Below are 21,225 nucleotides of genomic sequence, written 5' to 3' on the forward strand. Positions count from 1 at the left end.
GAAAGGGGAAAGGAGACAGAGACAGAGACAGAGATGGGAGGGAGAGACAGATAGACAGACAGAGAAACAGAGACACAGAGAGAACTAGCAAATAAGAGGAACAGGGAAAGTTTCATAAGCTGAATATAATGGCACAATGAAAAGGACATTGGCTCTGGAGTCAAAGCACCAGGACTCAAGTCCCATTTTTCAAACTACCTTAGAGACGAGGCACTTACATTTTCTATACATGTTGTTTCATTTGTAAATTGAGACAGTTGGACTCTATGACCTCTCAGGTCCTTTTCAGCTTTAGGGCTATGATCTGATAAGGAAGCTAAGCATTCTGAGAGGTTGAGATGAGGAAGGAGGGCATTCCAGGAGCAGGAACAGCCTGGGAGAATGCACAAAGGTGGTATATAGAGTGGTATTCAGGGCACAGTAAGTCGGCTGGATTGTCAGGAGCACAGAGTATATGACAAGAAGAATCTATCTAATAGTCTAGGAAGGTGCATAGGTACTATGAAGGATTTTAAGTACCAGAAGAATAAGTGTTTTATTCTGGAGACTATAGGGAGTTCTTGAATGTTCTTGAATAACCAAGTGAAACAGTCAAATCGAGGCATTAGTGAGATGACTTGGTGACTGTTTAGAACGGTGGTGTCCCACAGACGTGGGGGAGGGGGTCGTTAATCTATACATCAGAATCCCTGCAGACTGTGTATTGATTTAGTTTAAAAATGTAATGTTATCTATATGTTATTGTATTTTGTTTTGTTAGATATTGCTCAATCACATTTTAATCTGGCTCAGACAGCCCTTGGGAGTGTTGTAGGTTGCATGTATTCTGTGACCCCTCTGTTATAGAGTAGGGGAGAGGCAAGAAGCTCCATTATGACGCTGCAATAATCCAGGGGACAAGGACCAGGACTATTGTGCAGGATGTATGAGTGGGGAGGAGCTGAATGTGAGAGGTAGAATTCATAAGACTTGGTAAATGACTAAGGTTGAGGGAGGGTGAGGAGAGAAAGAGAGAATTTTGCAAATGGAAAGCGACAGTAATTTTAAGAAATTACTGTGCTTTTTACCAATGATTGAAAATAGGTATTTTATTTCTGAGTTGAATTCATTTCTGTTCTATATCCTCTCATGTTTACTACCAGTGATGCATTTGTTTCTGAGGGCAAACTGAGATCATCTTTGACAATGGAATCACATGTTTAGAGCTAGAAGGAATCTTGGGGCAGCTAGGTGGCACAGTGGATAAAGCACAGGCCTTGTATTCAGGAGGACCAGAGTTCAAATCCAGCTTCAAACACTTGACACTTACTAGCTGTCTGACCCTGGGCAAGTCACTTAACCCTCATTGGCCTGCAAAAGAAAAAAGAAAAAAAGAAAAGGAAAAAAAAAGGAAGGAATCTCTATGACCCTGTTGTCCATTTAACACCCTCTGAGACATAGAGGAAATGAAATGACTTGACCAGGGTCACACAGCATATCAGGCAAGAATGCAAAATTAGCATGCAGGTCTAGTGACTGACTCTTTGGTGCAGCTGCCAGTATACCATGCTGTTCAAAGACAGAACATTTGTTACATTTGTTTTCATGTGACATGGAGAGAAAAGAATAGAAAAGAGAGAGAAATTCCATTTCTGCCCCTACAACTCTTATTCCCAGACTTACTGCCTAATATTTGATTTTATTATTATTTCAGATTTTCCTTGTAACATTAATTAGTCATAACCCAGTTACTTCTTTTGAATACACATATGCAAAATTTTAATTGTAATATATCAGTAAATATGTGTGTATTTCTCCCTTTATTCTTTGATCAATGGTCTATAGCATTAATATTGTTACTAATAAGTGACATTTACAAAGCTTTACAAGTAATAACTTACATACACTACCTCATTTGACTTTCAAAACATTCCTATGAGGGATGTAGCACATATGTTATTATCTCCACTTGATAGATGAGGAAACTGAGGCTCAGAGAGGTCACCTGACCTATTTATCCAAGGTCAGGAGGCTAAGGTTTACAAAGCTCTTTGTTCACAACAGCCTTGTGAGGTTGGTAATGTCAGTAACATACTCCCTACTTGATAGATGACGAAGTAGCGTAAAGTGACTATTCAGAGTTGCATTGCTGGTATATATGCACAAGAGCTATGACTCAAACCCAAGATTTCTGACTCCAATACCAATGCTCTTTTTATTACACCACAGTCCTTTCCATTTTTGGACTGCTTTCATTATGGGGCTATCCTTCCTTATGGTAAATAGAAACTTGCTTTCTGGTGATTTCCACCCATTGTTCCCAGTGTTGCTGTCTAGAGTGATGCGGAATAAATTGAATCTGTCACATACATAAAGAGAGCTCTCTTTAAGGGCCCCTGAGTCTTCTCCTCTCCAGGCCAATATCCTGTTACTTCAGCTGATCTTCCTGTGAAATATTTTTGTCATACTTCCCCATTCAAGCTGCCTCTCTCTGGATTCTATCCAATCCCACAAGCATCTATTTTTATTCAGTACCAAACATGTGATTGTCCTAGGCACTAGGGATGAGAAACAGGAAAGAGCTACTGCCTCCAAAGTGCTTACTTTCTATTGTGTCTTGCACCCTTCTGTTAATGTCGCTGTGTACAGTCCTCCATTCCTGTTTTGACCATCACAGAGCAGAGTGAAACTATTTTCCTCTTTATTCTGGATTCTGCAAGTCTATGAATTCCTTTAATGAATCTCACACTGTTGGATCCTGCTGAGCTTTCAGTCAATGTTTTTTCCAGTGAGAAATCACTTTTGTGTATGAAAATTTGCCTAAAGGGATGAACTATAAGCTTCGTGAAGGCCACAGCCTGTTTCATTTTTCGTAGCATGGTGCCTGGAACATTTTGTAGGCACTTAATAAATGCTTTTTGAATACTTGGGTCACATGGAATACCGACTACCCTGACCCTTACTGCATGAAGGCTGGGGATTTAATTCTTCTCTGTCTCCTCCCCCATGGGTTTTCTGGTTACATTACAGTGCTTGAGAGTATCTAAGGTCTCTGCAAATTGCTCTAGCTCTCACCAGTGGTGTTTTCTGAATTATAGGGGGTGGTCCCCTGTACCCCAGTTCCATTAACCATTGAACTCCACGCCAGTTCTGTAGTTGATACTTGGAAAAGACTAATCAGAAAGCTACATTTACTACCCTACTGGGAATGATAAGTTAAATAGTATATTTCCACAGAGATGGTGAAAACAAAAAGGAATTAAGTACCGGGACACAAACTCAGCAAAGTTATATGTGTTTGGCCAAACTTGAGTGCTGGGGTTACATAGGCCCAGGGAGATGAAAAAAAAAATTCTCTCTTGTACAATTTGGGCCCTACCACACTTTTCTTGCTGGGGACTGATGAACCATGACCTCTAAGTTTAGTCATTTTCAAATGTACTGGCTAAACCCAAGGGTTTCACATCTGTCTTTGAAAATGATGCTCAGGGGCAGCTAGGTGGTAAAGTGGATGAATCACTGGCCCTGGATTCAGGAGGACCTGAGTTCAAATCCAGCCTCAGACACTTGATACTTACTAGCTGTGTGATCCTGGGCATGTCATTTAACCCTCATTGCCCTGAAAAAAAACCAAAACCAAAAACGATGCTCAAATGGAGATGGGATCTCTTTGTCTTACTTGGTTTGGATGTTCTATTGTCAAAATTGAATACAGGACATGTCATTTCCTTAAGTGAGTATATTGTTAGCTCACTAACCCACAGATACCTTAATCGAGAGGCAGCCCTTGGGAAATATGATAGAATATCCAGAATTAGAAATGTACAAAGTCATTAGGATGTTTTACAGATTTAATATCGTTTCTGAATTGTGCTATCAAGAGAGACCATAAATGACAAATACTGTTTAAGATTATTTAACAGAGTTATACTCAGTGCTACTGAGCTCTCCCCATGTTGAAGTCACTGCCCAGTCATGTGGGTGTTGAGGGAGGCCGGTTCCTTCTGGAAGGCCGCCAGGGAGCTGTTGAGCTCATTCCTGTTGCTTTGCAGTAATGGTAGCCCAGAGCTAATGTGTCTCCCTAAGTGCCCGACTTGCTACTGAGATATGTTTTAACTCAGTTATCATTTGCTAGAATTAGATGTGGAGTCTACATTTGTTTGCAAATTGTCTTGGGAGCTTCACTGAAGTTGGGAAATAGAGACTGAGAGTTTGTTTTTGTTGTGTTTTTTTCTGGTTGGGTCTCACTTTTCTGAAGTTATAAGCTGATTCTCTGTCTTTAGGAGCTATATTGTCTTTGGGAGTCAGAGCTGGCATCAGGGCTGTGAGGTTGGACCAGAGACTTGAATTGCAATGTCAGTACTGGGGAGGGTTGTGAGCAGATGCTGGAGGGGTTTTATCCATTCCCAGGATGCTGTGATTTATATTAGGTGTCTTGTTTCTTGTCTGAATGTCTTTCTTTGTAAAATTAGGAGCCCACTTAATATAAAACCTCACTGTTTATAATGGGAGTGGGTGGGAGAATAAATAAATAATGTCTGAATCAATCAATTAATTATTCACCAATATTATGATGTGCCAGGCACATTTGTGTATACAAGTACACAAATGCAAATAGTGTCTGTCTTCAAAGAGTTTATATTCTATCAGCAGAATTCACCTGGCTATAGATAAATTAATAGAGAATGGATACAAAATGCAAGGTCATTGAGGAGAGGCACTAATAATTAGGAAAAATCTGCAAAGTTCTCACAAAGGAGGTGCCACTGAGCATTGAAGGAAGTGAGAGATTCCAACAGGTAGAGATGAGAAATGAGAGAATTCTGGGTGTAGGGAACAGCCTCCCTCTGAAAAGGCAGAAAGACTGGAGATGGAATGTATCTTATAGGAAACACAATGAAAGAATGAACTATTTGTAAAGCCAAGTCAGATGAATTGCTTTTTGAGGCAGGGTTTTCTCTCTCATTGGAAGTAAAAGCCATATAACTACTACCAGAGATGTTGTTGAAGTGATTAGCAATTCTGGGATAGCTATGAGATAGAATACAAGAAATTACCCCTGAGTGCCAGGACCACTCAGAGTCTGGGGTTGCTTTCAAGTTTATACTGGAATTTAACCTAATCTAAGAAAATGTCACATCCAAGATGACTTTTTGAATTAAAAGATAAAAATTAAAATGAATAAAATATTCATTTGTTTCTAAGAAAGCATTTGCTTTGAAGGACTTGAAGGTTACTGATCTATAAATTCCATAAAGATGGTGCTTTGCCCATGGTAGAGGCTGGGTAAATATTTGCTGAAGAATATTTGAAAAGAGTTTATTCCTTCACATTACTAAAATATTCTCTTCACCATTACTTTGGACTTTCCAATTTATTTGGCAAATTCATTATTTATAAAACAGAAGTAAATGTCAACCCAGCTGTTATCATGGGTACTCATTGAGAAGAATGGATTAAATGATTGAGATATTACTTCTTTTCTTTAGCGGGCCTTATTTCCCCCAATGTCTGTTATTCCTGGCTAGTAAGGTATGCAGGTAGGATAATTCATCGATCCTTTTTCATACTTTAATGCATTTAATACAATAAGCCTTAGGTTTAAATTTGGCAAAGTTAAGCTTGGCAAAATTAGAATGTTGAGGGCTAATTCAACATGGGGTGAAAACCCTCAGGACCTTAGGCGAATGAATCTCTTCTAGATTTAACTGCTAAACATATAATTGCACTTTCTGATGAAGAATTAAGGACCAGAGGGAAGATTACTCTAACATGGGCATAGTGCCCTCCAACATACAATAGGCAGTTGCTGAAGAATAAACTACTCAGAAGAAAGAACAAAGTTGGGTCTTTGGTGTTTGTTTTTTTTTAAGTTGAGTGGAGTTTCCAAACAAAGATGGCAACAAATGCAGCTTCCCCATCTAATTTTGACAAATGATAACTGGGTTAAAACATAATGTAAGCAAATGAATTTATTATCCTCAGCCTTTGGGATCATGATTGTGTTATGCACAAATTCAGATTGATTTGCTAATATATATTTAGCTGTTAAACTCTGAGTTTAATTTGATTACCCCTCCGGTCTTCCAGCATGACACATGGAAAATTATGAGGAATAACAAATAATGGAATGTGAAATAAATTCTGTTATCCCTAACTAAGTTTGTGGTTTACAGTAGACATCAGTTTTAAAGATTCAAGCTAGAGGAATACTAACTCAGAGGCGATTAAATTGTAACTGAGTTAGAGCCCAAGGAAATGTGGTTAACACTGACCTTTTCTGAAGTATGTCAAACCTATGCTGATTATTTCAACTTTAACTTATTAAATTTACTCCCTGCTCAAGACTTACCACCCCATTTGATGCATTATCATGCAAAATGGAATGACAGGAGTAGAGTCCCCCTGCCTGGTCTCCACATTTCTGACAAATTGTTTCCCTAAGTAGCACATTATTTATTTTCCTTTATGATAGAAGTGTTTCTCTTTAGTTGAGTGGAAATTAAACCTTTGTAATTAGATTTTGAAGTCTTTACTTTATGACTCTGCAGATATGAAATTAGCCCCATTCCAAGAGGTAATAGACCAGTCAAAGTTCTAATGAGGTTACCCCCCATTTTAGATAATGACTTTTGAATTTAATAAATCAAGCAATGCCAACAATTAAAAGAAAGAGAGAGACTCTATTCCCCTCTTTCCTCCACCATAAAAAGGAAGAAAACTGAAGCCAATAGTAACTTAGGATACTGAAATTGCTTAGGAATGCATAAAATATGAAGAATATTTTATAAAAATTGAAAAATTCACCTTTTAAATGTGAGGGAGGTTTTCTGAGGAAAGGGAAAGAAATTTCACAAATCCATCAACATTCAGAAAATTGACTACAGGATGCTTTTAAAATCAGCTTTGTTTTTGGTGCTTTGGTTGCTTATTGTGTATGATAAGTGTACTTGCTTTCATCTGGGATGGGTAGTGTTTCCTCTTAGGGAGACTCAAATGGATTAAAGATTCAAGAATGTATGCATTATACACATACATGAATACATATACATAAATGCATATATACATATAGGTATGCATACATTTATGTATGTGATAGTATATATGCACAGGGTGAGCCAAAAGTCATGAAGGGGTTTCAAAATTTAATAACTCCTTTATTTTTTGGTTGCAATTTACAATATAATAGCAGTATATGCAGTATCTAGTGAATTTACATTATGTGTGAAAAATCAAATATCAAATGGCAGAACATAAAGAAAAAATAATTTTCAAAAAGTTATTAAAACATCATGACTTTTAGTCCACCTTTTATATTTGTATATTAGGCAGCTGGATGGCACAGTGGGTAGAGTTGTAGACCTAGAGTCAGGAAGAGTCAACTTCTAGTAAATGCTTCAAACCCTTACTAGCTGTGCAACCATGGAAAATCCACAAATTAATAGGGGAAGACAACACACAAAAGGAAGCTAAGAGGAAGGAGGGGGGAGGTTTTGGATAGAGGGAGGTAAGGTACCCAGAAGTCCAAATTCAGTATAGCTTGTGGGAAATGGGGAGAAGACTATATAGAGCCTCCTTCTTAAATAAAAGTCTGTAGCCCATGACCCTGCCCTCCATCCAAATGGTCCAATCTGAGGGGCAGAAGGGACTGAAAAGTGAGTACCAGGAAGAGTCCATCTTGTAGGGTAATGAGATTTCTCAGCGATGAGTTTCCTGGGGAAGAAAGGAAAGAATCATGAAGAGGTCCAAGGAAGTCCAAAAGCAGCATAGCTGGTGGGAAATGGAGAGGTATCAATGCTATCATGATCATCATTTTCATCACTATTATACATGAAAGTAACATGGTAAACAGGGACCATTGGTTCCTTGAATAGTAGAACGCAAAGGAGACCTTAAAGATCTTTATAATTGACTCTCATGTTTCCCAGATGGGGACCCTGTGGTTCAGTGGACAATGTTGGGATTTGACAAGATATTCTGAGTCTTTCTTGGGGCTTCAGCTTTGGCATCTGGAAAAATGAGATTATTAGACTTTATGAAAGATCCCCTACAATTCTGGCAATCTGATGCAACAAAATTATCCATGTAAATCCATTTGGCCTTAGAAGCTAAAAGGTAGATTATATGCAAACTGAAATTTTTGATGAAAAATGAAAGTATTCCGGGGCAGCTAGGTGGTGCAGCGGATGAAGCACCAGCCCTGGATTCAGGAGGACCTGAGTTCAAATCCGGCCTCAGACACTTGACACATACTAGCTGTGTGACCCTGGGCAAGTCACTTAACCCCCATTGCCCAGCAAAAAAAAAATGAAAGTATTCCCACAATAGATTATCTTTGGGCTGTTTTTCCTTCTAGGTCCATTTTTTGCTCTCCTGTTGGGAAGTGTTGGATGTCCAGGGAATAGGAATAGGAACTAGACCTGTGATTTTAGCTGAAATAGGGAATTCCTAGGTGAGTCAACTCCCTCTGCTAATATAGATTAGCACATTCTCTGTAACTTTGAGTCTTAAAGAGTTGACAAGAACACTGAGAGGTTGCAGCTTGCTAGCCTGGTGATAGTTTTGCAGAAATGTATATTGGGGGGCAGCTAGGTGTCGCAGTGGATAAAGCACTAGCCCTGGATTCAAGAGGACCTGAGTTCAAGTCCAGCCTGAGACACTTGACACTTACTAGCTGTATGATCCTGGGCAAATCACTTAACCCTCGTTGCCCTGCCAAAAACACAACACAAAACAAACAAACAAAAGAAACGTATGTGGTGGGGCAGGTAGGTGGCACAGTGGATAAAGCACAAGCCCTGGATTCAGTAGGACCTGAGTTCAAATCCAGCCTCAGAGACTTGACACTTATTGTGTGACCCTGGGCAAATCATTTAACCTGCATTGCCCCACAAAACACACACACACACACACACACACACACACACACACACACACACACACCCCAATTGAAAATCTTTGGAAAACTTATCTCCTGGTTTTTTCTTAACCCTTATTCAATTTTCTCTTTCCAAGTCTGAGACAGCTAACCTACTGAGAGTTTTGCTGAAATGTTTGTTGGTCAATTGATTTTTTTTTTTTTACAAAAAGCAACCATTAAAACTTTTGCCAAAACTTATCCCCAGGACTTTGTTTAACCCTTGTTTAATTTTTTAAATTTTCTCTTTCCAATATTACAGTCTCTCCTTAAAATACTGGAGAACCCTAAAGGTCGATCAGCTTTCAGAACCTCCAGTGGCTTCAATGGCCTTCTGTCTCTTCTCTCTGACATGGAAGGATCTCTTCAGGACCCCCCATTGGAAACGTGGGCCCCAATCACCCCCAGCCAGACAATGGAACTTGTCCTCTACACGCTCTTGGCCATGACTGCAGCTCTACATTTGGATTCAGTTAATGGTGACTTTTTCAGGAGAAATAACTTGTTTGAAAAGCTGGCTGAAGACCTCTGCTCACTGGGCTGTTTTGGAACTCAGGAGCAAGGGGAAGCCTCACCACACCCCTTTATCACTGAGAAAACCAGGACATTTACAGAATTGTTGAATGCTGCCTTTTCCCCTTCAGAAGCATTCCCATCTGCACTGAGGAGCTGCCTCCAGATTCTGAGTTTTCTTGATAGTATGGCCAGAGGTACTCTTCACTTGGGGAATGGCCTGAAGGAATGGAAGCGAGCAGCAGAAGAAGTGGCCTTAGATCTTCAGAAAAACATGCCGATTCCGCCTGATGGATATTCCAGGATTGACAAGGGCAGCTTGAGGCCACTGGTCATGAAGGTGTGGCCAGATCTGGACGACAGGTAAGTCTTTGATTCTTGATTCTAAAACGGTACTTAAATCCCATTAATGAAAAAAAATAGGTCAGTTCTTTGGAAAGATAACTGAAGATGAAAATTTTCTAGGGCTAACTTTAACACAAAGAGGATTTTCAGTAAACTTGAATGACTGTGAATATAAAAGTTTTAATGGGATGAGAAGATGTCACTGTACCTCAGGATTGTGTTCTCATCTGCCAAATGAGGAGGTTAAATGAGACGACCTCTAAGACTGCTTTGAGTTCTAACATACTACCGGCTATGATCTCAAATGTTATTCTGTTCTTTGTATTATAATCTCTTTTGTATGTAACCTCTACCTGGTATTATCATTCCACTGTTTTTCTACTAAGCTAAATACCATATTCAATATTTGTTGTTTTGAGTTTAAAAGATGACTAGACCTTTGTCTAAATGGTCAGCACAGGTTCCCTGAGAAGATATCTTTTTATATTAAAAAAAAACACATTATCTTTTTAGTTTAGGAGGCTAGAAAATGCACCTTTGGTTGGTGTGGACAAGAAAAGAATTCAGATTCTTTTGATAGATTAAATTAATTTTTTCTATTAACATTAAAGTCTTACTGAGGCCTTAAGTATCAACTGGATTGGTCTTACGTCATTGGTAGCCAAGAGGAAAAAATGTGTTTATAATAAAGGTATTGTTATAGGAATAGACTGGTCTGCTTTTTAATCTTAAATATTTCCAAAGTGAGGTATATGTTAATTTTTCAGAATCATAGAATCTCTGCAATGGCAGAGATGTTAGTGGTCATTTTATAAAATCAAAGAATGAATTGAGTTTTCAGCAAGCCTTATAAGTTTTGGACAGTGATGATTTTTAGGAAGTTATTTCTTTTTCTCTTTTCTTTTCTTTTTTTTTTTCGGGACAATGAGGGTTAAGTGACTTGCCCAAGGTCACACAGCTAGTGCCAAGTGCCTGAGACTGGATCTGAACTCGGGTCCTCTTGAATCCAGGGCCAGTGCTTTATCCACTGTGCCACCTAGCTGCCCCCTTCAGCTTTTTAAATTTCACTCCACAGTACTTAGAATAGTACCTGGTCCACAGTAAGTGCTTAATAAGTGCTTATTATTTCATTGACTCGAATCCATTTTTGGTGGAACTGATAATTTAGCTAGCCATTCTGGAAAACAAAATGGATTAATGGGAAGAGTGCGACTAAGAAATCTATACCATTAACCCAGGTCTTCCACTGCTAGACCCCCTTTTTGTCAATGACAAAAGAAAAAACCCTCTATATACCCAAATATATCATCACTTTTTGTAGTAGCAAAGAACTGAGAAGTACCCTTTGCCCCTGTTGCTTCTCCCACTGATTTGTTGGCTTTTCCTAGAACTTTTAAAGAAAGAGGATACCCAGGCTGTTGGACCCATGGAGACTTCTATTTTATATGGTTCAACCATTGCTTCTCTGCCTTGTTGTTGTTCAGTCATGACCGATTCTTTGTAACCCCATTTGGGGTTTTCTTGACAAGATACTAAAGTGGTTTGCCATTTCCTTCTCCAGCTCATTTTACCAATGAGGAAACTGAGGGGCAAAGAGGGTTAATTGACTTGCTCAGTGTCCCCCAGCTGGTAAATGTCAGAGGTCAGATTTGAACTCAGGTCTTCCTGACTACAGGCCCAGTGCTCTATGCACCGTGCCACCTAATTGTCCTGATTTGCCCTTTCCTCCTTGGCTTATTATTATTGATGAAATAAAACTTTTTTCTTGACTTGTATCTTCGATTGTACTGAGTTGTAAACAATTTATTTCCCTATAGTACGGGTCTGATCATGTTGCTTCCTTATTCAAAAAACTTCAGTGGTTGCCTATCACCTCCAGTAATAAATACAAAATCATTGGGTCTTCAAAGCCCTTCATAAGAGACTGCCTTTCTACTTCTATTTGTATTCTCAGCACTACACAGGACAGTCCTACCTTTTTAATGTTCTTCCACCTTACTCCCCTCCAGGTGTTCTGTGATTCAGGCCTCCTTGATATTCCTCTCACAAGACACATCTCCCTGCTCTGCCTTTCCACTGGCTATCCCACATACCGAGAATGCTCTCCCTCCTCATTTAATCTATTCTCCCTCATTATCTTTCATGCCTAGAATTGTCTTCTGCTTTGTCTTTGCCTCCTGACTTCCTTCCAGTCCCAGCTAAAATTGCACCACCTTCTATATAAAAAGCCTTTCCTGATTCTCCTTTGTGTGCCTTCCCTTTGTCAATTATCACCAATTTACCCTGTATATATTTTATTTGTACATAGTTGTTTGTGTGCACTCTACTAGTAGACAGTGAGCTCCTCTCCTCTTCTCCTTTTTCTTCTTCTCTTCTTCTTCCCTTCTTTTTCCTTTCTTCTCCCCTCCCCTCCCCTCCTCTTCTCTCTCTCTCTCTCTGTCTCTCTGTCTGTCTCTCTCTCTCTCTGTCTCTCTGTCTCTCTCTCTGTCTCTCTGTCTCTCTCTCTCTCTCTCTGTCTCTCTGTCTCTCTCTCTCTCTCTCTATTTGCCTTTCTTTGTATCCCGAGTACTTATCACAGACCCTGGCACATAGTAGGCATTTAAAATGCTTACTGACTGGACTTAACTTTTCCCATTCCTGGAAACTATGCCTAATAGCGCAACTAAAGATCCAGTTAGCATATTGAACTTTTAGTCCACTAAACCCTCCAGACTTGTTCAGACTAGAATTAATCTGAACATATTTCCCATCTTCTACTTGTTAAGTTGATTAAGAACAAAAAACTCCTGTTTTTTTTTTTTTAAAAAAAAAACCAACCATTATCTTTTTAGTTTAGGAGGCTAGAAAATGCACCTTTGGTTGGTGTGGACAAGAAAAGAATTCAGATTCTTTTGATAGATTAAATTAATTTTTTCTATTAACATTAAAGTCTTACTGAGACCTTAAGTATCAACTGGATTGGTCTTATGTCATTGGTAGCCAAGAGGAAAAAAATTTGTTTATAATGAAGGTATTGTTATAGGAATGGACTGCTCTGCTTTTTAATCTTAAATTAAATATTTCCAAAGTTAGGTATATGTTAATTTTTCAGAATCATAGAATCTCAGCAATGGTAGAGATGTTAGTGATCATTTTATAAAATCAAAGAATGAATTGAGTTTTCAGCAAGCCTTATAAGTTTTGGACGGTGATGATTTCTCCTTAAAAAATTCATTGTATTAGATTAATCCCAGTGTCCTACTCTATCATTGTCTTTTTGAATCCTGACTCTTTTGCCCAGTGTTTTAGCAATCCCTCTTAGCTTCAAGTTATCTGTGAATCAACTTTTTTCCAAATCACTACTAAAAATGCTGAATAGTACAAGGCCAACCACAATTCCCAGCAACTGGAGACCTCCTTCCAAGTTTACTTTGAACTGTTCATGACTGACTAGACTACTCTTTGGGTCTGTCCATTCAACCAGTTTCAATGCCTTCTAATTGTTCTTTTGTCTGGGCCATATTTCTCCATCTTTTCCACAAGAGTAGCTGTGAAATGGGTAGGATAATAGCAATTTACCTCATTGTATAATAAACACCTACTGTGTGAGCAGAGTCTGCACTGAAACTTTCTACCTTAATATAAACAGGTATTTGAGAACTGACAGGAGTTCTGGGATTTGTAATTCTGAGAAACAAGCATTCTCACTCAACCCTAAGAATGTTTTGAACTAATAATAGCTAGCATTTATATAGAGTTTTAATGTTTACAAATTACAAGTATCTCACTTGATCCTTTCAACAAACCTAGGAGGTAGACTCTATGATCATCTCCATTTTATAGATGAGAACATAGAGGGAGGCAAAAACAAACAAACAAAACACATTTAAGGGATTGTCCAAAGTGACTCAGCTTGGAAGTGTCTGAGGCTCATCTTTTGCACCACCTATATTTGAAGGCAGACTCAAATCTCACAGAACAATTTTGAAAAAGACATATGTATGAAAGAGAACAGATTGTAGAAAAAGGAGGGAATGCATGAACAATGACCACAGGGACCATAGGGTGTCCTCAGCCCCAGCCTGGATTTAATGTGCTGAGCTGGAAAAAAAAAGCCATGACACAGGGAGGGTAAGTGGAAGAGAGAAAAGGAGCATGGAGCTAAGAAAGAGAAGAAAAAGACTGATTGGCTGTTGGGTCCCTGTAGTTTTCTTGGAATAGAAAACTTGGACTGAACCTGGAGGCAGTAATTGCCTCTTCAAGGATCTAGTTCCAAAAAAGATCTCTTATTTCCCCAACTCCTTTTCTGGTGCTTCCTGAATAGTGCTTTTTAAAAATTCCTCACTTCTCTTATCTAACCATTACCTATGTCCTGATATTTGTCTCACAGATAAATAATCCAGAGTTGGTGGGTTTGGTATACTTGTTTTGTATACTTATTCTATGCCAAGAAAAGGGGAATGGAGAAATCTAGGACTTACCTGGAAATATACACAATTTAAATTAGGACAGAGAGCGGCACACCTCTGTCCAAAGGTTAAGAATTTTCTTGACTGAGACAATAGCAAAGAGCTCTCAGTTTTTAGGATTTTGTGAGGATATAGCATTAAAGGTTGTGGATTCAAATTATGGCCTTGATACTTATTAGCTTTGTGCCTTTGGTCCAGTCACTTTATTTTTCTGGCCTGGGCGTGTTTATTCGTATAATGAGGTGGTTGGCTTAGATGATATCTAAAACCCTGTGGTCCCTGTGGTCATTGCTATTCAGCTCATAATCTAATTCTAAAGCATTATCTTTTTTTTTTTTTTCTGGGGCAATGAGGGTTAACTGACTTGTCCAGGGTGACACAGCTAGTAAGTGCCAAGTGTCTGAGTTCAGATTTGAACTCAGGTCCTCCTGAATCCAGGGCCAGTCCTTTACCCACTGCACCACCTAGCTGGCCCCTTATAAATTTATTTCTGATGAATCTTTGTTCCTGGTTTTTGCTAGCACCTTTCTCTTTTCCCCCATAACCAAACTCAGGTAGTTTCCATGCCCTCATACAGGAAACTGCAGAGTCAATTATATTCCGATTGGTGTGTTCATTAAAGAAAGATAATAAAGACTGGGTAAGAAGATCTGAATGCTATGACTGGTTGAACCAAGATTCCCCATTATGTTGAATAATATCCCTGCCAGTGCCCTAAATCTTGAGGCAGACCCTTTTCTCCTTGTAGTTTTTATGATTAGGGGAGCTCAAACTGTTTTAATTGACTCTAAACTTGATGTAAATCTGGTGTCCCCACTGCTCTAGAATAGCAGCTCCAGCTGCCTTCCCATGGATTAGCTGTGTTAATAGCCCTTAAGCTTCATTTGGGTGGTGTGTTGTGTCTATAAAGCTCTTTGTCTTTCTTCCTAAGTAGAAGCACCAGTGAACAGCTGGAAGCCTGGGAACTAAGAGTCAGGAGGTTGGCTTCTCGCTGGAGGCTTCCAAATTCTACCTTCCCCCCCTTCCTAGCTCTCCCTGGAAGACTTTCTTTTTTATTGTTAAAAAAATGTTAGAAATGAGATTAAGAATAACTGGGACTTTCCCTGCTTTTATCCTCTTATATAAAGAAACTTGCCTTTTCTTCTGCAGTTGATTTTTCACATGTTGGTCAGTGATGGTGGTGCCCACTGATGGCCTGGAGATTCTGTTGTTGGCACGCACAATATGTTTCATGACTTTGCACTGAGTTATTTGTGTTATCTGTAACTAAGTCATACATATCTGTCTCTTCCACGACCTTGCTCCATCAGTTACCTTCTCTCTCCCACATAACAAATCTGTTCTTTTCTCCAGGAGCCTTCCCTACTACCTAGAAACATAGAGCAGGGACAGTGTTTGTTTTATTTTGGTTTTTAAATATCCTAAGTACTTAATGCTGCGCATAGCATCTAGGAGGCCTTTGATAAATGCTTGAAGTCTTACTCAAAACCTTTCCTGATTCCTCCTGTTTTTGCTTATCTAGGTTGTATTCCTGAAAATACCTGAAGTCAGACAATGCTTTTATTTGTCTGTAACTAACTCCCTAGCACCTAGCATAGTGCCATGCACAGAGTAGGTGGTTTATAAATCTATGTTGCAATGAATTGAATATTTCTTGGTACAGAGTCTCCATAGGAATTGCAGAATGCCAGAACTGGAAGGAAACTCAAAGTCCACTGAGTACCATCCCTTCTTCTATTCACAGCTCTTTCTTCAATCCATGAGGTTGGGCAAGTCATGCTATATAAGCCTCTTTATATCTGACAATTTTATTTTATTTTATTTTATTTTCGCGTGGGGCAATGAGGGTTAAGTGACTTGCCCAGGGTCACACAGCTAGTAAGTGTCAAGTGTCTGGGTCAGATTTGAACTCATCTCTTCCTGAATCCAGGGCCAGTGCTTTATCCACTGTGCCACCTAGCTGCCCCCTGACAATTGGATTTAAAAGTAATCTCTCTAAAAGGTTGGTTCTATGGTCTGTGATGTGAGACTACTTTATTAAGGAAATAACCCTATAAATCCCTTCTTCTCCCAGTAAGTATGAGGAGTTCTTCATCAACTAAAGTTATTGTCCAACTCAAAAACTATGAGTTGTTTTCATTGTGCATAGGGTAGATTCTATAACTCCAGCCAAGTATGCAAGGATACCGTCTCGAGCAAGTCTGACTCTACAGCTGTCTTGCACTGCCCTCTCCATTTCCATGAATCTTTTGTTGCCATCACACTAATCTCCATGTCGTCCGTTATTACTATATTTATTCTTACTTCTGGTCTTCAGTTCCTATTATAATATACATTCCCATTTCCATGTCTCTGCAACAACATTCCCTGGCCTGAAAGGTCTTCCTTCTTTCCTCAGCTTATCCAAATCCTATGAATTTTTCAAGGCTTACCCAAATTTCCGTCTCCTCCATGAAGGCTTCCCATTGGACTTACCACCATATCCCAATTACTCCCTGTACAGACTCATGGCATTTACTCTCTGCGGCTAGTCCATCCATCACAGCCTTGTGATATCTCTTCTTGTCTTATGTTACTTATCTTCACATGGATATATTTTGTCCTAATTAGAGTGTAAACTCCCTGGGATCATGGATTCAATTCAATTCAATTGACAGAGTTGACCACAACACAGTGGATAAAGAGCTTGCTTTGGAGCTAAGTTAAAATCTAGGTTCAAATCGCACCCCTGACACATACTGACTGCATGTCCCTGGGTAAGACCCTTAGCCCATAAGTGCTCTCAGAAGCTCTCTGAGATAATCTGCATAGAAAGTGCCAGCTAAGTATTCGTAGAGGGAGTCTCTTCACCTGGGTATTCTTTACAATCCCTAAAATCATAGAATTTCTATCACACATTGCTAAGTTTCTACCACATACATCACTATTCTAGATAAAACATAATCCCTACCCTGAAGGAAAAACCAAATTTTGGGCAAAAAGACAGATGGTTGAATAACTGCAGTGAAAATGAAAAAGAAAGCCCAAGTTAAATAGAAAAGGTGGTACAGTAATGGGGACACCTGAGTGGGACATTGCTTGAAGGATGTAATTAGTAAGTAACAAGTAAAGATGTTATAAGTTATGGTCTTAGCAAAGGCATAAAGGTGGGAGAGGGAAGGACTAGATACAGGAACATTTAGTGGTTTCAAGATGGCTGGAATATAGTGTGAAATGGTGTGGTAAGAGAACGTTGTACTTTTTATCCTCCCTCGGTGATTGAAAAATGATGCTAAGTAATCAATTAATAATTATTATGCACCTACTATGTATGGGCACTGTGCTAAGTATTGGGGTTACAAAGATAGAAGTAAGGCAATCTCTGCCTTTAAGGAATTTATATTCTATTCTTACATAGTAAGTACTCAAATATTTGCTGAATAAATGGAGTTCAAAATTATATTAATTATTGCTCCTCAGTGAGCAGAGTTATAGAAACATTCTAGCATATCATATAGTCCACAAAATGTGGGCCGAGCTTCCAAAGTACATTTATAAATCAGAAGCTTTTAACTCAGAAATTGTTCTGAGACCTGGTTACTTTTTCCAAAACCTATTTAGTCCAGAAAGTCCCTGAAATACAATAAATCTGGAAGAATAAATATTAAGGAAAACACTCTGGCACTATAAGCAATTAAAGAAAAAATACTAACATGCAGTTAGAAATAGATCTGCTTGAGGAAGATTAAGGTTTAATTAACAAAAAAGGAGAAGACAGAGTAAGTCAGACAGCGACTTACAGTCATGGTCAAGGGCTGAAAAGTATGATGGTACTTTTTATTATTATGTCTAATTTCTAAATGTGAATAGCTGCTACTTATGATACAAGGTCTCATTAACAGTCCTTATTCTTATCACAGAGTCAGGTTTGTTGTGGTGATGGTGGTTTTGTTTTATTTTAAAATGTTCTATCTTTTAGTAGTGTAACTAGTAGATATTTACATTTCTCTAGCATTACAGGGTTTCTGAACCACTTTCCACATAGCAACCCTGAGAGGTAGATAAGGCAAGCATTATCTTCCCCATTTTACTGCCAAGGAAACTGAGAGTCTCAGAAGTTAGAGGTTTGCCCATAGGAATGTAGTTAAGAAGTGTCTCAATCAGGAATACGGGTTTTCCATCCCCCAGTGCAGCATTCATGTCACGATGCTATAATAAAATTCAGAGAGAGACTTTCCTGAAGTAACTCAGCCAGATTTGGAAGACAGAGAAGGGCAGAATTCAGCCAATCATTCAGATTATGGGATATTCACAAATTGGACCTTGATAGCTCAGGTGGGGCCTTTATCTAATTTGTCAGTCCATAAAACAAGACTTTAACAGAATTCATACTTAGTAACTATCAACAGAAATAGATATTCATTATGAGGAGTTCATAGTTTTTACTGTGTCATGTACTCCTTTGACAGTCTAAAGAAGCCAATGGACCCTTCCTACAAAATTTTAATACATAAAAGTAAATACATCGAATCACAAAGGAAGCCAATTATATTGACGTATGGTTATGAATCCATTTCAAAAGCCAAAAACAAGCCCACAGACCCCAATTTAAAACCCCCTAGTTTAAAGGCAGGTAATGCATATGTTATTTTCAACAAAAATGCCCTATTTGTTTTCATGGATCCTTCTAATCTCTTTTTATTATTTTTCATATTTTGCTGTTGTTATTTTTATCACCATATGGATGTAGTTACTGTTTGTCATTTCTTATGGAACAATACTATTCCATTGTACTCTTTTGGGTCAGGCTCCATGATGGCGTGAGTGTAGAGAAATTGTTAGTGAGAAAACTGAGTCTCTACTAATGCATAAGAGCATATGTTCTTTAAAGGAGAACTTTACCTGAAGTTCTGAGAGGTTAAGCAATTTGCCCAACTTCACCTAGTCAGGATGTGTCAGAGAAAGGACACATCCTTCCTCTTCCCTCCGAGGCTGCCTTTCTTTAAATGACATACTCTATTTTGTTCAGCCATTTCCCCATGGTTGGACATATAAGTTCTTTCCATTTTTTTGTTTTGTTTTGTTTTTATTTTAAAAATGCCATTAATTCACCTTCTGGTTCACTGGGAAAGAGTGAATGATTGGCAGACATTTGGGGCTCCCTGGATGGGATGATTCTCAGATTCTAACAAATAGAGGAAAAGGAAGTTCCCCTTATGGGCTTTTGCTGGGGTTCCTCATTTTTTTTTGTTCTGTTTTGTCTAGGACGGATGATGCTGATGCTGTCATCATGCACCCTGGGGTCATCTGCATCATGCTCAGGCTGCTTCCTTCCCTGTACCATGAAGATCACCCACAGGTACAATTGTTCCAAGATATTTTGCTTGTCATGCCTAATGAATTACTTATATTTCTCTTCTCTTCATCACCCCCCTACTCTGAACCCCTACAAAATAAATCCTTGGAAAATCCTTCTGAAAGATATTTCAACAGAATCCCTTACACGAGCATTGCCACAGACAGTGGCAGAGTAATGTCTCCAAACACTTTTTGTCAGAAGAAGAAATAAAGGCATCAAGGATTATGGGATCTGGAATTGGAAGGGCCGCTTTAAGGTCATTCAGTCAAAAGATCATTCAGTTAGTGATGCAGTGTTATTATTACCACCATGGGAAAGGTTCATAGTCAGAAAATGCTTCCTGACAAGCCAACTGAGTATGTGTTACTTGGAGTTAGGAATTTACCCTGAGCTGGAATTCCTTACTTGTACATGGTGGAACGAGGAAGCCAGAATTTCTGCATGAAAGAGTATATGAAGGAGAGTAAAAGGCAAGAAGACTAGGAAGGTATGGAAAGGTCAGATTGTAAAGGGCTTCCAAAAACTGGTATTTGGTGCCAGAAGTAGTAGGGAGCCATTGAGTAGGTGATGTGGTCAGGCCTGTTGGCCTAGGCATAAAGTAATGAGGGTCTGTCCCAGGGTGGTGACTATGTGAGTAAAGAGAAGATACCATATGTGAGAGATATCAAGAAGATGGAAATGACATGATTTGGTCACAGATTAGACCTGTAAAGTGATGTAAACGAGAAATTGAGGATGACATGGAGTTTCCAAGCCTGCATGACTGGGAAAAGGTTGGTGTCTTCAACAGTAGTAGGGAAGCTGGAAAGAAGGAAATGCTTGGGAAGAAAGATAATGAGTTTGAGATGCCATCCAGCTGGAGATGATCAATAGGCACATTAGCTGGCAATGCGAGACTAGAGGTCAGGTGAGAGGTTAGTGCTGTGTGTGCTGATCTGAGAATTACCTCAATAGAGAGGATAAGTGAACCCAGAGTAATTAGATCACCAAGAAAGGTCATCTAAAGAGAAGAGGGCCCAGGAAACAAGACTCTTAGAGGGTACCGCAGTAAATGATATGACCTGGAGAAAGGTCTAGTGAAGGACCTTGAAGAGTGTTCTTTATGATAGGCGGGAGGAGAAACAGGAGAAAGCAGTGTCACAAAATCTAGAGAAGAGTAAGTATACAGGAGAAGAAGGTGTTTGACATTGTCAGAGCTTACAGAGAGGTCAAGAAGGATGAGAATTGAGAAAAGGACATTATGGGGCAGCTAGGTGGCGCAGTGGATAGAGCACTGGCCCTGGATTAAGGAGGACCTGAGTTCAAATCCAGCCTCAGACACTGAACACTTACTAGCTGTGTGACCCTGGGCAAGTCACTTAACCCCAATTACATCACCAACGAATAAAAAGAGAGAAAAGGACATTAGACTTGGCAATTGGATCATTGGTAACTGTGCAGAGAGCAGTGGGGATTGAGATGAAGACAGTGTGGATAATGAATAATTAGAATACCTTTTAATTCCTAAATCCCTCAGCCTAAAACAAACATTTTATTGTTAAACATTGCATGAGAAGGAATGATTATATTATGGATTGATTGCTTTAATCATATAGCTATAAATAAAAATAGATTAGCCCTCAAATCTGGTCTTGCTAGGTCTCATAAAACAATCCCAGGCTCTCTGGGTGAAGTTTGGCTCTTGG

General features: G+C 39.1%; 1 protein-coding gene across 1 annotated transcript in view; it reads left to right on the top strand.

The window, feature by feature from the left end:
* WDFY4 (WDFY family member 4) overlaps positions 1–21,225 on the top strand; it is a 346,483-nt gene that overhangs the window by 42,650 nt on the left and 282,608 nt on the right. Inside the window, 2 exon segments of the mRNA XM_043980868.1 lie at positions 9,159–9,772; positions 19,447–19,540. Coding sequence (XP_043836803.1) covers positions 9,159–9,772; positions 19,447–19,540 — 708 coding nt within the window.

Source organism: Dromiciops gliroides, chromosome 2 (assembly GCF_019393635.1).
Source record: "Dromiciops gliroides isolate mDroGli1 chromosome 2, mDroGli1.pri, whole genome shotgun sequence".
NCBI lineage: Eukaryota > Metazoa > Chordata > Mammalia > Microbiotheria > Microbiotheriidae > Dromiciops > Dromiciops gliroides.